Raw genomic sequence first — 14,310 nt, forward strand, 5'->3', positions numbered from 1 at the left:
GTAATACACATAATTATTTTAATTCCTATTCCTAATATTAAGTGATCTCCTTTGCTTAATATTTTATGAATATTCTTTCTGCTTACTAAACACCAATTAAAAAATTAATATTTAATCTTGAGATAGTGTTTTACAAAATAAAAAATGAACAGATGCCAAAGTGGTTTTCTATCGCATTGGCGGTTGGGCCATAAATCCAGTTTGATAAGAGGCTGATAATGCTTGTGATGATGGCATGAGGAGTTGATTTGCTCTCACAGAGTCTGCAAACAGACTGTGATAGTTAGGGAGAGGCACATATGCAGCTGTTATTACACGTCCTGGAAATAAAAATAATTTGATGCTTTGTTAGTATATTTTCAATGCTTTCGTTGTATATAGTAAATACTGTTTTATCAAAGCTGCATAGACTCAAGATGATTCAATTTACCTGCATAAAAGCGTCCATGCAATGCATTTACAGATGCTACAGCTGCAGATATACTGGGGCATTTAACATACACATTTCCTTGAGGAGAATTTTTATCTACATAAAGGTGTAGAACACCCCCATGTTTATTGCATTCATCTATGACATCATCTCGAACTTCTTGATCCCAGTTTGATCTTGTTTCACTTTAAAAATAATTTTGTTATAGAATTTATTAAGTATTAATATAGAAAAACATTTTAAAACTAAGTCTCTGCATTATAATGTTATTTGCATTACAGTAATATTGTTCTCAGTTTTATGGTAGTTTTCACTAGCTATCTGCACCAAAGTGAATCCAGGACAAAATATTACAATTTACAAAATAATAAAACACTGACCAAATACTGAAGGGTATAGAAGAGACAAAAGAGGAAAGAAAAGGAAGAATGAAAATAATTCCAGGAAAGGGGTAAATTGATTTCGGTTATCAATTATTTTATTATTGCAGCATTATATTTCCTAAAATATAGAAAAGGACAGGTAGGTGAGAATTCAACTGCCAACCTGAAAGTCAAATTTGGGTATCTGGAGAACTTCCCTTAGTCCACCAAGCTAGTATTACGGAAAGTAAATGCAGCAGGGCATAGTACAGATCATTTTATCCTTTCATATACTGTGGTCACAGAAACAGATAAACTCTACTTCCTTTTCACTATTGACTATAAAGGGTTACTTTTACTTCATAAGCTTTATTTCTAATGGTCAATTTTTAGTGAAACAAATGAAATCATGTAAATAACTTACGTGGTAGGTTCAAACATATTTGATAACACAAAGCATTGTGTAGCTATTGGAGGTGCATTTAGTTGAATGTGCTGTGCAACAGCAGAGCCAGGAGTTGCAGCAAGGTTTGACTGTAGCCCTGCTTGTAATGGCAAAGGTGCATGAGGATTTATGGGAATACCACCAATAGTACCGGCATGAGTCAAGTTGTTAAGAGCATTTGCAGCATACTGGGGAATCTGGAAACCAGTTCCTAAAAAAAAGATTTAACTTTCACTAACATAGTTAACAGCAATGCCACTCATGATTTGACAAACATTTTACAAATTTAAATATTTAACCTTGTTAATATTTCAGTTTCTAGTTCAACATACCTTCTGCCAATTTAGCCATAAGCTGTAAACGCCCCGTGGCACCAAGATCAATGCCAGCCCTATCCATTTCATCTGTATCCAACTGTCCTTGGCCAGGTGGTTGCCCATTTTCTGATGTACGTTCCGTTACATGGCCAACTTTCATAGGGCGACCAGCCAACTCAAACCCGTTAAGTTGATCCAAAGCTTTCTTTGCATCATCAGCATTTGCAAACTGAATAATATAAAAAGTAATTATATATTTAGATGTTATTTAGTATATTTGTTTGAATATTGGTTGCATGCAGAAAAATTATAATTGAAATCTTACCATGTTAAATATGTTTATTTAAAATTTTAATTTTTAAAAGCATTTGGTTTAAACTAAGATTTTTTTTTAATGAATTTATTATCAAAAAAGAATACTACAACCTTTCATAGTACTTAGCATACAGCACTATCTAATATTAAGGATTTAATCTATTGTTCAAATGAAAATAATCTAATTAGCATTACTATACTCACACTAATGAATCCAAATCCAAGTGAACGTTGTGTTTCATGATCTCGCATTATTTTTATGTCAATGATCTGCAACAAAATATACATGTTAAAATACATAATAAAAAGTAGATAATTTACATTATCTTATTAATTTTAACCCTTATGTTCCTGTACATATCCATTCCCAGTTAGGGAATTCACCATTAATTTTAAAAGGGTAATATTTACCAACAAAAAAAACCATCTAACTTTTTGAAGCATAACTAGAAAACAGCTAAACCTACTTTTGTTTGCAACATATTAACCATTAATGTCCCGTAACGCCCGCTGCCGCCCGACACCGTTAATGTCCCGTAACGCTCGCTGCCGCCCGCTTTCAATACGCATAGAAAAATTAAATTTGTTTCATTAAAATTTGGCCTACAAATCCTAATTTTTAACTAAACAGGAAGTCGGATTGTTTCAGCATCCTTTTCCGGCCTTCTAATTGCAATGGCGCTTTTGAAAGATAAAAAATAATAGTTTCTTTCTATCTCGAAATTTTAGACTCATCTGTCCTATTTTTAGTAGATTTAATATTAAAAATAAAATAAAGTAATGCCTCTAAACGTATCTAGGCATGTATTTTATGAATTATATATCTTAAACATAACCAAATTGATATTTAACTGTTAAATTCGATGCATAGTTGTTTAGACAAAAATAAATAAAGTTGACTACCGAAAATGACCTGTTTTGAATTTTCTCCGACATTTTTTATTTTTATACTGTACTTTTACCAAATATAATATATTCTATTTAATACTGTTGGAAAGCCATGTTCATTCCCAACATTAAGCAGTAGTTTTAATCTTAATTTTTAATTTCATTTAGACAAAAACAAATATTTTGTGAAACTATTCACTTGATCATACAGAGTTATGCTCCTTACATCGGGCCGTCATGGGTGGAGTTTTGGTAGAATGAATGGGACATTAATGGTTAAAATGGACAGATCTAATTTACAGTCCAGACAGTTGCCTAGCCATACTGGCTGAGACAGGCTGTTCCAGATGTAACTTTTTATGCAGTAATTTTTATTTAACTTAGGAAACAGAGAAAGAAGTAGTAAAAGTTAACCAATAAAACTGACGTGTATTTCAAAGAGGTTAGCAAGTGACTAAAAATAAAAGTAAGATACAACAAACCTTCCCAAATGGTTCAAATATTCCTCTAAGCATATCTTCTGTTATGTTGAAGTGCAGGGATCCAACATATAATCTCATTGGACCTTCACTTGGCTTTTGTGGAACAGGGGTAGATGTTGGCTGAGCTCTATTTTTTTCAGCCTGTGATGGCTGCACCAATATAGGAACACCAAGCAATTTCTGGCCAGATAACCCAATGGCTAAAGGCACAGACTCTGGATCTGCAAATTCTACATAGCATATTCCCTTTGAACGTCTAGTTTTGTTGTCTGTAATAAGACGAACATCTCGCACCTAGGAAAATCAAATTATATATTCACAAGTCTTTTAATTTATAAAAAGGCACATTAATTAGCCATAAATTTATTTTGAAAAGATTAGCAAATACAAAAATTATTAAAATTTACTTTTCCGACGGAAGAAAAAAACTCCTCCAAATCTCTAGGTCGTATACGTGCTGACAGTTGCATACAAAAGACAGTCCGAACATCTCTTTCCTCGGGGGTAAGCTCTGGCTCTCTAAGGATAAACAAATTTTATCAATATTTTCAGATTAATGCTACTCTCAACCACCTCTTAAAATAAGGCATCTATTGTAATAAAATAAAAAAGAATGGATACCTTTGCCTTTCCACTCGTGGAATTTCGGTTCTGAAAAAGTTAATTGAAAATTTACTATTAATAAGAGCAAGCATGTATGTAAAAAAATAAACTGTTTGCTCTTTTATATATTTTGCAGGAGAAAATTGTCTTTATAAAAACATAATGGGAAAAGCTTCTTAGCTAAAATGATTAGAAGCTGTTCTTAAGTGGACAAATTTTGTAATTTAATTTTTACCCATTGATATTGCAATTGAATTAAACTTGCTATCATATATGGTTGAAATAGAGGACATAAAGTATTAAGAATTGCATAAATAAGGACTTTAAAAATTATAGAGATATTATATAATGAACTTTATAAGGGTACAGATGTCTACATGTGTACTTCAGATTATTTTTTGAAGTTAGTCATGATATGTTGAGCTAACTAATTATGACTAGCTAAAACCTTTAAATTACAAGAGGCACAGCAACACAAAAAATCTAGGAGGACAAACGAGAAGGTGCTAAAAATAAATTCCACTAAAAAAAACTCAATGACAACTATATTTCTTGTATAAATATCTGTCCCAAGAAAAAAAAAGGAAATTAAAGCAAATAAAGTTTTGCTTTTTCTTTCTCTTTTCACTAAAGATTAGTAATTTTACAAGCCCACCATAGAGTATACATACCTAAGTGGACTTCTGCTTCTTTTACGCCTAGGGGATCTACTTCGTTTACGTTTGTCTCGATCTGCATCTCTGTCTCTACTTCTACTGCGGCGCCTGTCTCGTTCTCTTTCCCTGCGTCTTCTATCTCTACTACGACTTCTAGATTTTCTGTCTCTACTTCTCGACCTTCTATCTTTACTTTTAGAAGTTCTGTCTCGACTTTTCGATCTCCTCTCACGACTACGAGATCTATAAAAAATATTGATAATTTAAGTGCATTCAATATTTTAAAATAATGTACATGTAAGTAGGTAAGGTGTGGTTAAATGAGACTGGTCAAGTGTTTATGTGTTTGACTGCTAACCCAAGTCTTTAGTTCAGATCCCGGGGTCTAGTCTGTACTACATCCCAGAGTCCACCAGACGGGTACCTGACTCATGTTAAGAAATGTAATGGTGGATGAGAATAGTGCTAAACTATCTCTTCATATGCCAAGATACAGATGATTTTACCTGGCCATGGACTGTGAGGTGCGATTGAGTATTATACTTTTTTATACATGTAAGCATGAAATGAGGATACAGGTTTGGAGCCTCCATAAATGATATCACACAATTTACCCTACCCAATCACCACAATAAGAATAAAGTTTTATGCCTAAAATATATGGCCAACAATTCCTAATTTTTGGCAAGATTAATTTTTTCAAAATATTAAATGATAACCAAATTTTAATTAGGAAGCAGATAAAAACAAGCATTTAGTATTACTGTTAGGTGTTTCCTATTTTTCGTCTAATAAGTTTAAGATTAACAAAAAGACTTAACTTCCTTCTAAAACTATGAAATACTTTGTTTTGTACACACCTTTTCCTGCCCTTGCTTCTGTCACGGCTATTGCTCCGACTTCTCTTTTTCCTGTAAACAAAAAAAAAAAAAACATTCAATAATCAAATAGTCAATACATGAGCACTTTATATGCACATACATACAAGAGAACTTGTTAATTAAAATAGCATTAAAAAAGCATATAAATAGCTCACATCATTTAAATACATTTGTTAAGGTCAACATTGTTTACCATTTACAAACATCTATTTAACGATACTGATGGATTTCCCCAGTATTACAAAAACCTTAGAAACTGCTATCAGATCAAAGACAAATGTGGTGCTTAAGGAAGCAAATGTGTGTGAGAGAAGAGACTAAACACCAAATACTTTATAATTAGAATGTGGTACTGATGATACTGAGATATGTAGTCTTAGCATAAACTGATAACACTTTCATCATATAATCCTCTGTTGGCAAAATTCAGGATAGGTGTAGAAGAACAGCTCACTTCAAGGATCACATAATTCCTACAAAACCGTTCTTCTTTAATTTGGTATCAGCACCTCGTTTGAGTTAATTCATATTTGCAGAGGTTTAAGTGTGCTAGGATTAAGACCACATACCTGGCAACACATTCATGTCAGGTTTGCATCTATTTCAAAGTTCTCCAAAACAAGATAGGGGCACCTATGCCAACACAACAAGAAATCAAATTAGATTTAAAGACAATATTTATTTCAAGTCACTGATAAAATGGCTGCAAAAAGCCTGTTTTCCTTGCGACCAAGAGACGTGCCTATAAACAAAAACAAATATTTAAAGAGGGATGTACGAGAATCTTTGCAAGAAACCAATTAGATTCTAGTAGTGGCTTGCTATCAATTTTCAATTTAAAGTCTTCACCTGAAATGAGAAAATTTAAAAACTTCAGTGAAAAGCTGAAGAGAACCTCAAATTTTCCTGATTTTTCAACAGTGACAGAGCTCTGGAAGATGGGGGTAAGCAGAATTCTTAGTTCTGCTTTACTTACCTACAGAATATCATGGTTTGTCACTAGAATGTGTCAGATTTTAATTGGAGTAAGAAGTCCAATTTAAACTCTTGGATTTTGCAACTCCCAGGATTAGGGCTATATTGCTGCACATAAAAACAAACAAGCACTTACTTTTTCTCTTTTCTTGAGGATGATGATGATTTTTCTATTTTTCCTTCTTCCTGTATATCCGAAAACATCAAATGAAGTAATCAGGAACACAGCGCAACAGGGGCATTGGGGAAGGGGCAGAGAAAAACAACCATAGAAGTATGCATTAATAATTTATTAACAACTTAATTTAAAACTTACTTGAAACAAAATTTTCACCTCTATATAATTAAATATTATCTAGAGGCCACCAATATTCTTTATAGTAAGATTTTATGATTTCACTCAGTTCAATTAACAAAGTTTAACCACAATGTTAGCCTGAAAATGGTAAGAATGTGATATATTAACAGAATTAGTAAAAAGCATGCAGCATGTGTAGGAAGATGTAACTGTGGATGAAGCCATCAGGAAAGGAGCTTGCAGAACAGAGTGCTTTGCCTATCAAGAAACAAAGCCAGGATTTAATTTTATTGTTTTTAGAGCACACAACAAGATGAATTCAAGGTTACTAAAACATTTTAAAATAAATGGTTGGCTTAAGTAAATGTAAATAATAGTAAAAATTTAAGCAGAACATACTTCTTTTTTATAAGGGGCCTCCAGCATGGCTTCAACATCAAGCTCGTCAGCCATTTTAAATTCACTTCTCTGTTGACTGAAATTTACAATCAACAATGCATTTTAAAAAGCTTGGTAAGTCATAACAATTGGTGTGCAGTTAAATATGTTTAATCAGGTAAGGAAAGTCACCATTAAAAGTAAATTGCTTCAATGGCATGAAACGCCACCACAGCCATTGTATATGGGCAGTTACTTGAGATTGCAAGCACTGAAAGTTCACATTGGTTTAAGATATGAATAGTGTAGCATATAGCATACATCATAGCAATACCATTGCGATCTGAGATTGTCAAGATTTGTCACCTGTGTTCTATTATATGTCTGTATTGCTTCTATTATAGCATACTACCACGCATGCGAGATATTAGTTTTTAAAAAAACTGGCCCGGGAGCTGTAGACTGTATTGAGCTATTTAATACAATTATTATAATTTTTTTTGTATTTGGACTGATAGGCCCATAAAAATCAAATAACGTTAAACAGGAGAAGAAAACATAAAGCACATTTTTTACCTATGCACTCAACATTCACTCGGTCAGAGAAGTTCATACCATAAGCCATATATTATAGACCTATCGACTCCCAGGAATGATATCAGGTATTTAATGCAATATCTCAAGATATCATTTAGAATTACAAGAAAAAAATCACAACAACAGAAGATATATTCTGCATCATAAAAGGAAAGCATAAAAGGTTGATCACTAGTGAGGAACTCTGGTGTAAAGTCAATTAAAAAGTTGAAACAATTTGTAGTTAATGTGGCCTCAAACGTAAGAGTATAACATGTTTATGTTGTTATGGAATTTTGATGAGAATTTCAGAATGATTTTTTAAATTAAAAATGTATCAACAATAGCTAGCACACTAGTAAACTAAGCCAATTTAGCACATTTTAACTTTCTGTGCAGTCATTATTACTGAAAAAAATTCCAAAGTCAGGTCAGCCCATAACCTGTGACCTTCATTAAAACATAATTTACTTTTTTTTTATTAGTAAACATGTGCTTAATCTTACCCATTAAGTAATAAAAATTTTAAAAAGCAATTTTAATTAGGCCTACTATTGAAAAGTGAGATAAACAGCTTAAACACATGCTTTCTTGAGGGTGTGTGGCACATCGCAATTATAACTTTATATTACTGTGTTTTATGACTATATTTGTACACAATCAGCATGCTATGCTTTTAAAATTGATAAATGGTAAGTATACCAAGTTACAAAACCTGCAATCTAACTACATTTGGCTAGATTTATGACTGTTTTTTGTCACACCTAAAAATAGAATGTTTACTGTTTTCTTCATTGATGATCATTTTTATTATTTTTTAAACTAAAACTAATAATTCATACTTTCTGGTCACTGTGAGTTCAGCAGGCCTAAAGCATACGTCATAGAATGAACCCAAGTTCACGAAATGAGATGTCTGTGTCTTCACTTCTCTCTTCCTCCCACTTTCCCCCCCCCCCCCACTCAAGCAAATTGAAAGTCCACATAGGATGAATAATATAGACTTAGATTTACTATCACGCATGCTAGATAGCTGTTAAAACAATTTACTATAGGACAGTTTGATTTAGCTAGATTGCTGCTAGATCTAGGACTATCACCTGACCCACTACTGACACTGTACTGTTCTGTTTTTTTTCAAGTACTAGATCTAGATCTAGACTAGATTCTTGGGTGTTGAAATAATATAAATACACTTAAACTACATCTATGTCAACATTAAATTGCTACCACGGGGAAAAAAAAAAATAGGGCAGTCCTGATATGTTTTTTTCTTTAGATTGCGTGCCATAAATGAACAGTTTATGTGCAGGCGCCGTGGTTTCGCATGAGACATGCTAATTAAAGTTTCAATGAGCCAAAAACCGACGAAGTGTCCGCGCTCAAGTAAACTTCTCTAGTGAGAAAAACTGGTAATCTACCGATTTAGGTACGTAAAATCGTCCGCGGCTAGTAATGTACAAAAAAGTTAACTCATTGTCAAGGCTTTAATAGAAGTATATTATGTTATATTTGTGTCAAATATTATAGATAAATGAATAATAAACCTAAATCAATGGCTAAATATGGCAGGAAACAGATTCAACCCTCAAGCATCTACTTTTAGGGTCGATTTTCGCCAATTTTCAAAGTAACAAATATTGACATATTATATATCAATTTTGTTGCTTAACAATCGAGGAATTCAAAAATATAAAAATTAATAGCACTAGACATTTACATCACGTTCAAAATGTAGATTAACCACACTCACTCAACTGAGATTTTTTTTTACATCTAAATGTAGTGAGGTCCAAAAATCCACGAAATTCACAAAATTAACGATATAATTACACAGAAATGTCACTTAGGCATACATTTATTTGTAATTATGTCAAATTTTACAAAATATACCAGTTTATAGCTTATTTCTATAATTATTCTTGAGAAAAAAAACGACCGCCCTCCCCTTTAAAATTCTGGCTTTTAGAAACACTCTGGGGAAGAAAAAAATAACAGAGTTAAATATAGAAGGTCTATATAAAAAACATAATTAATAAAATATGTCTATATGCCAATTTTTAATATAGTTGCAGCATTTACATGGCTAATTATAATTGTTTAGTACTTTGAACATTAATTTAAAGTTACGACTGTCTGTGGCGTCATTCAAGTGTAGTGTCAGTGTAGGTGAACAGGGTGTTAGGGCCTGATACGATTTCATTAGAATTGGTAATGAACAGAATGTATAATTAGAACTGGCATATAAAAACAATGTTGATAATAGATGCAGTTGTTTTAATGCTACTTATAATAGATCAAAATGACAAACATAATTAAAACCTAAGAATCTGGAAGCGGTGACCTCATTTTACTGACACGGTTGTCAAATAGTAAGTGAATAGATCTAGATTTAGAATCTACGTAATTTTGAAAATACGCTAGTTCTAGAAGCAAAATCACTTTTAAAAACTGAAGTTAGTGATTAGATCTATAATGAAATTGAAATCAACAACTGATATGTAAGTATCTTTTGATTTAAAAAAAAAATACGCTTAGTTCTAAGAAAAAAAAATTCTATGGTGTACTCGATCCCTATCCCAAAACGTGCCAGCCATATCGCATGCGTAGTCAGCTACTCAGCTGCTTATCAAATTCATGAATTTTAAACTTATATAATAAAAGTAGGTCACCCTAAAAAAGAGTAAAATGGCTCCCGTTTTCACGACAGCCGTCACTCGATTCATAATTTACAGAGTTATAAAGTTCTACTTTCTTTTGGCTATAGATTTAAAGAAATATTAATTTGTTATTTCTCATGCGTTCCAACAATTGTACCTAATTTTAATAAACATTAGATTAGTAAGGACTCGATTCTTTTTAGAATTAGCCCTCGACACTATACAGACTATTGCGAAGAAACAGACTCGCGCGAATGTCGTGCGTAGGCTGGTTCAGTGGCGAAGGTTAGAAGCCAATTTGCGACGGAAAATTTTTACTTTGAAATAATTACATTATCAATTAATTTCGATTTAAAACAAATGGCTTAAAGTCAAAAGTAAACTAAAATTTAAAAACTTTGTTATTCGCAGTGTACTCAAGATTCTCGTGTTTTAAAGATAAGTCTAGTTTTACTACGTGTGCGTGCATGGTGCGAATACCGATTTTCCGCGACAGAAAATCATTAAAAATATAAAAAAAAGTATCTACAGCAAAATAATAATTATATTTTACAGAATTAAATAGATTTAACTTAACTGTTATTTAAATACATGCTTCGGAGTAAAAAAATACAATTTTATATCCGTAAAAAATTAACTGAAATTCCCGCTTTCAGCGACGCCGATGTGTCGTAATTTTTGGCAGTCATTTTGTTCAAATTAAAGTAAAAAACGCATTCAAATATACTTTTTTTTACTTTTATAATTTACAGCAATCATTTCTAATGAAAAATCCATAAAAAAATAATAGTTATTTTTACAAAATATTATTTCTTACCTCATTAGTGCAGTACACGTACTTTCCAAGTAGATCCATTCCGTCTAGATTTGCATACTTCGCATCCTTCGCCGCGGCACAAAATGTCATAAAAAACGAATTCCACAAAAATGTTGCTAACGAAGCTTGTAAAAACCTTGCTCTATTTATCAGTATAAACAAAATCCCCGAACGATGTCTGGTTAGAAAGTTTGTGAACGGCGAAGACCGAATATGCATTTTGCGGTACCAATCTGTTTCCTGCCATATATCGATATAGGCCAGAAATAAACTTTAAACAGCAGTGTCTGAGAGCAAGATTTGCTATATATTATTAATATAAACAGCAGCCATTTGTAAAATAGAGTGGCTTCCCCCCCTGAATCTCGCGCTATAAGCTTATAAAAATAAAACTTAAACAAGATGGCTGCTATAGTAAATGAGCATGGTTGTATCTGTTGGAAACATCGCTAGTCTTCATTTATTACGGAAATGTTTTAATTCAATTCTTTAGAAACAGGTAGGGGCATAGGCCTACAATTACATAAATGAAACAAGGAAACATGTTTGTATTTTAAAAAACATAAATCCTCAAAATGTGAAATAATTACTAAATTAGGCCTATTAAAATTTACGAAGTGACTACTCAGAAGAAGATTTTTCTCCCCAGCGTCTCCACTTAGTCGGCAAAAGATAGCTCTGCGCATGCGCAATGACCTATGGCTAGGGTTAGGGCTAGAATGAGGGTTAGGGATAGGGCTAGGGTTAGGGCTAGGATTAGGGTTGGTTTTAGGGTTCTGCGGTTGTAAACACACGCATGCGCAGTACCATCGAAAACATCGCCGTGAAGGCAAGTCATAGTTTCTCTCCATTGCGCATCGCATGCATATCTTATTCCGGCTAGCATCTGCCTAAAATTTAAGGAGTCACCTGTTTTTCACATTACAAGTCGCGGGCGATTTTACGTACCTAAAACGATAGATTAAGATTACCGCGGGCGATTTTACCTAGGCCCTACCTAAAACATAGATCAGCCTACCAAAAAACTACAAAGTAGTTTAAGTAGGATCTATTTTTCGACTAAAATCTAGATCTAGACCTTTGTTTATAGATCTTATGTATAGATCTATAGACTAAAGAGCAGCAGAGTTTCTAGAACTGAGTTGAAAGCAGAGTAAATTCTAGATTTAGTCTAGATTCTAGATCTAGAACAGGAGAATGGGATAAAAAATTAAAAATACAAGAGGGCTGAAGATGGGCATACAACTACAACACGTCCAAAACGTAACACCTTTCATTTCAAATAATTATCATATTGTTTTATTTTATGTGTTAAAGACAGTAATTAAAATCGAATTAAAATACTTACTTTTACTGGTTTAAGCTCAATGAAATTTAGAGTACACGTCAATATTAATCGACGCAATAATGCAACACCCAATTCTTCTCAAGATGGCGTAAGCAACGTCCACTCACAAAATTATTTCCGCTGTGTTTACTGTGCCAGTTTGAATGTACAGAAAGCCAAAATTCTCCAGTCTAATCCAAGAGTATGTTTACACTTTCCTTTGACTTTAAAAATAAAATGATTGCTTCTTTTGTCTCTAGTCTAGCGTATATTTTTACTTTCTCGTGTTACGAATATAGATCTAGATAAAATATTGTATTCTTACACAAATACTAAATGACATTTTCAGTTTTTTCTATTTTATTCCTACGGAATATAATCGTGCAAAATATCTAAATCGAGATTTTCACAAATTTTGACACTTAGGGGTCGTCCATAAATGACGTCACATTCGTAGGGGGGAGGGGGGGTTCCTTAATTTTGTGACGGTGTGAGATGAAGGGGAGGGGGGTTAGATGGTGTGACGTCACACTTTTGCATTATAAAAAAGCGATGTTAGAAAACGAGTTTTAGCCGTTATTTCGCGTTTTAGAAAACGGTTTTAATAAATTGTAATAGGAATTGATCAAAATATTCTATATTGACAGAGTTCTGACAAGATTTTGGAAAAATATCGATATTTAAGAAAAATTCAACAGCAATTTTGAGGGGGGGGGGGGGGGGTTGTAGGCGGAGGTGTGACGTCATTTTAGGGGGTCTGGCTTTTGTGACGACGTGTGACGGAGGGGAGGGGTGAGGTAAAATCGTCAAAAAAGCATGACGTCATTTATGGATGACCCCTTAACAACCTTCCGAAGCCGTGGATCTGTGTACGTGTGTCTGCAAACACGAAAACGATGATCGTTTCACTTAATAGCAATGGCGCAACGCACTTCCTGATGTCCGCCCCAGATTTCCCTCCTCCCCCAACCCACCGAACACCACGTTTTCCGGGTGTCAAGTTAACGTGTTCAAACAGATAAATTCTATAATGTAAAAATAAAATAAACTCCCTAGTCAATAATTTGATATATCTGAGTTTTTTTAAAACAGATATGTAGCCTATGTCTGACTGAAAAATTGTTTTTGCAATTTCAGAAGAGAAGCAAACTAGACATATTTTTGTATGCAAGATTTGCATTTTATAACTTGCTCACTCTTATCCGCGGATGGGCATAGTGCTGACCACAATACTCTTTATGTGCCGATCGCCGCGATCGGTCAAAGCAGACTCTACTTTTTCTTTCCCCGTGGATTTTACATCAGCGCCTTCCAATGCGTGCCTCATCCACCGCCTTTTTTGTTCAGTTATTTCGTTCTCCATTTTCTGTTATCTTCTGTTAAAAATATTAACATTTTTGCAAAATATCATGAAACAGTTTTATTAACAATTTGTTGAATTCCACGTTGGCAGAGGCGTAGCTAGGGGAGGGCGGGGAGGGCGGCCGCCCCGGGCGCCGACCCTAAGGGGGCGCCAAAAGGGGTAGAAAAAATTTATTAAAGTTCATTTTAAGCTGCAGTTTTGAATTATAAACAGCCAAAGTAAAGAAATGTAACGACTGAGAGCCCTTGCATACTGATTTAACTGTTTTCTACCTTTTTGTGTAACTGTAAAACGTATATCCTTAAGAAAGAGTGACCGGAAAAACCGCTTTCCAGTTTCCTAGATGGGGGGGGGGGGGGGGCGCTTATTCGAAGACTAAAATCGGAAAAATTCACAACGGATTAAGGAATAAATAACAGATATTACTCAGAAAAAAAAACAAAACATTGAACTAAAGCGTATTTTACGATTGTGTAACATAAAAAAAAGAGTTAGTGACGTTTAAAATCCACTCTACCATTTTTGTGCAAGATGGTG

At 33.6% G+C, this 14,310-nt stretch overlaps 1 protein-coding gene across 1 annotated transcript; it reads right to left on the bottom strand.

Moving 5' to 3' along the window:
* On the bottom strand, nucleotides 1–12,582 carry LOC131946544 (RNA-binding protein 39). The gene is made up of 13 exons (XM_059307393.1): nucleotides 12,432–12,582; nucleotides 7,052–7,127; nucleotides 6,491–6,540; nucleotides 5,359–5,409; nucleotides 4,514–4,741; nucleotides 3,861–3,890; nucleotides 3,647–3,758; nucleotides 3,240–3,533; nucleotides 2,074–2,139; nucleotides 1,570–1,783; nucleotides 1,217–1,448; nucleotides 431–615; nucleotides 1–320 (listed from the first exon to the last, which is right to left on the bottom strand). The coding sequence occupies exons 2-13, from the start codon at nucleotides 7,103–7,105 to the stop codon at nucleotides 169–171; spliced, it is 1,668 nt and encodes a 555-aa protein (XP_059163376.1). The 5' UTR covers nucleotides 7,106–7,127; nucleotides 12,432–12,582; the 3' UTR covers nucleotides 1–168.
* Nucleotides 12,583–14,310: the final 1,728 nt, after the last annotated feature.

This window comes from Physella acuta, unplaced genomic scaffold (assembly GCF_028476545.2).
Source record: "Physella acuta isolate Inbredline_101_S28 unplaced genomic scaffold, ASM2847654v3 ptg000052l, whole genome shotgun sequence".
NCBI lineage: Eukaryota > Metazoa > Mollusca > Gastropoda > Physidae > Physella > Physella acuta.

Coding starts and splice junctions, on each gene's coding strand:
- LOC131946544 (XM_059307393.1), bottom strand. CDS start 7,105: ATGGCTGACGAGCTTGATGTTGAAGCCATGCTGGAGGCCCCTTATAAA. Junction 6,541..7,051: donor AGGCCCCTTATAAAAAAGAA/GTATGTTCTGCT, acceptor TCGGATATACAG/GAAGAAGGAAAAATAGAAAA. Junction 3,891..4,513: donor AGAAGCAGAAGTCCACTTAG/GTATGTATACTC, acceptor TAACTTTTTCAG/AACCGAAATTCCACGAGTGG.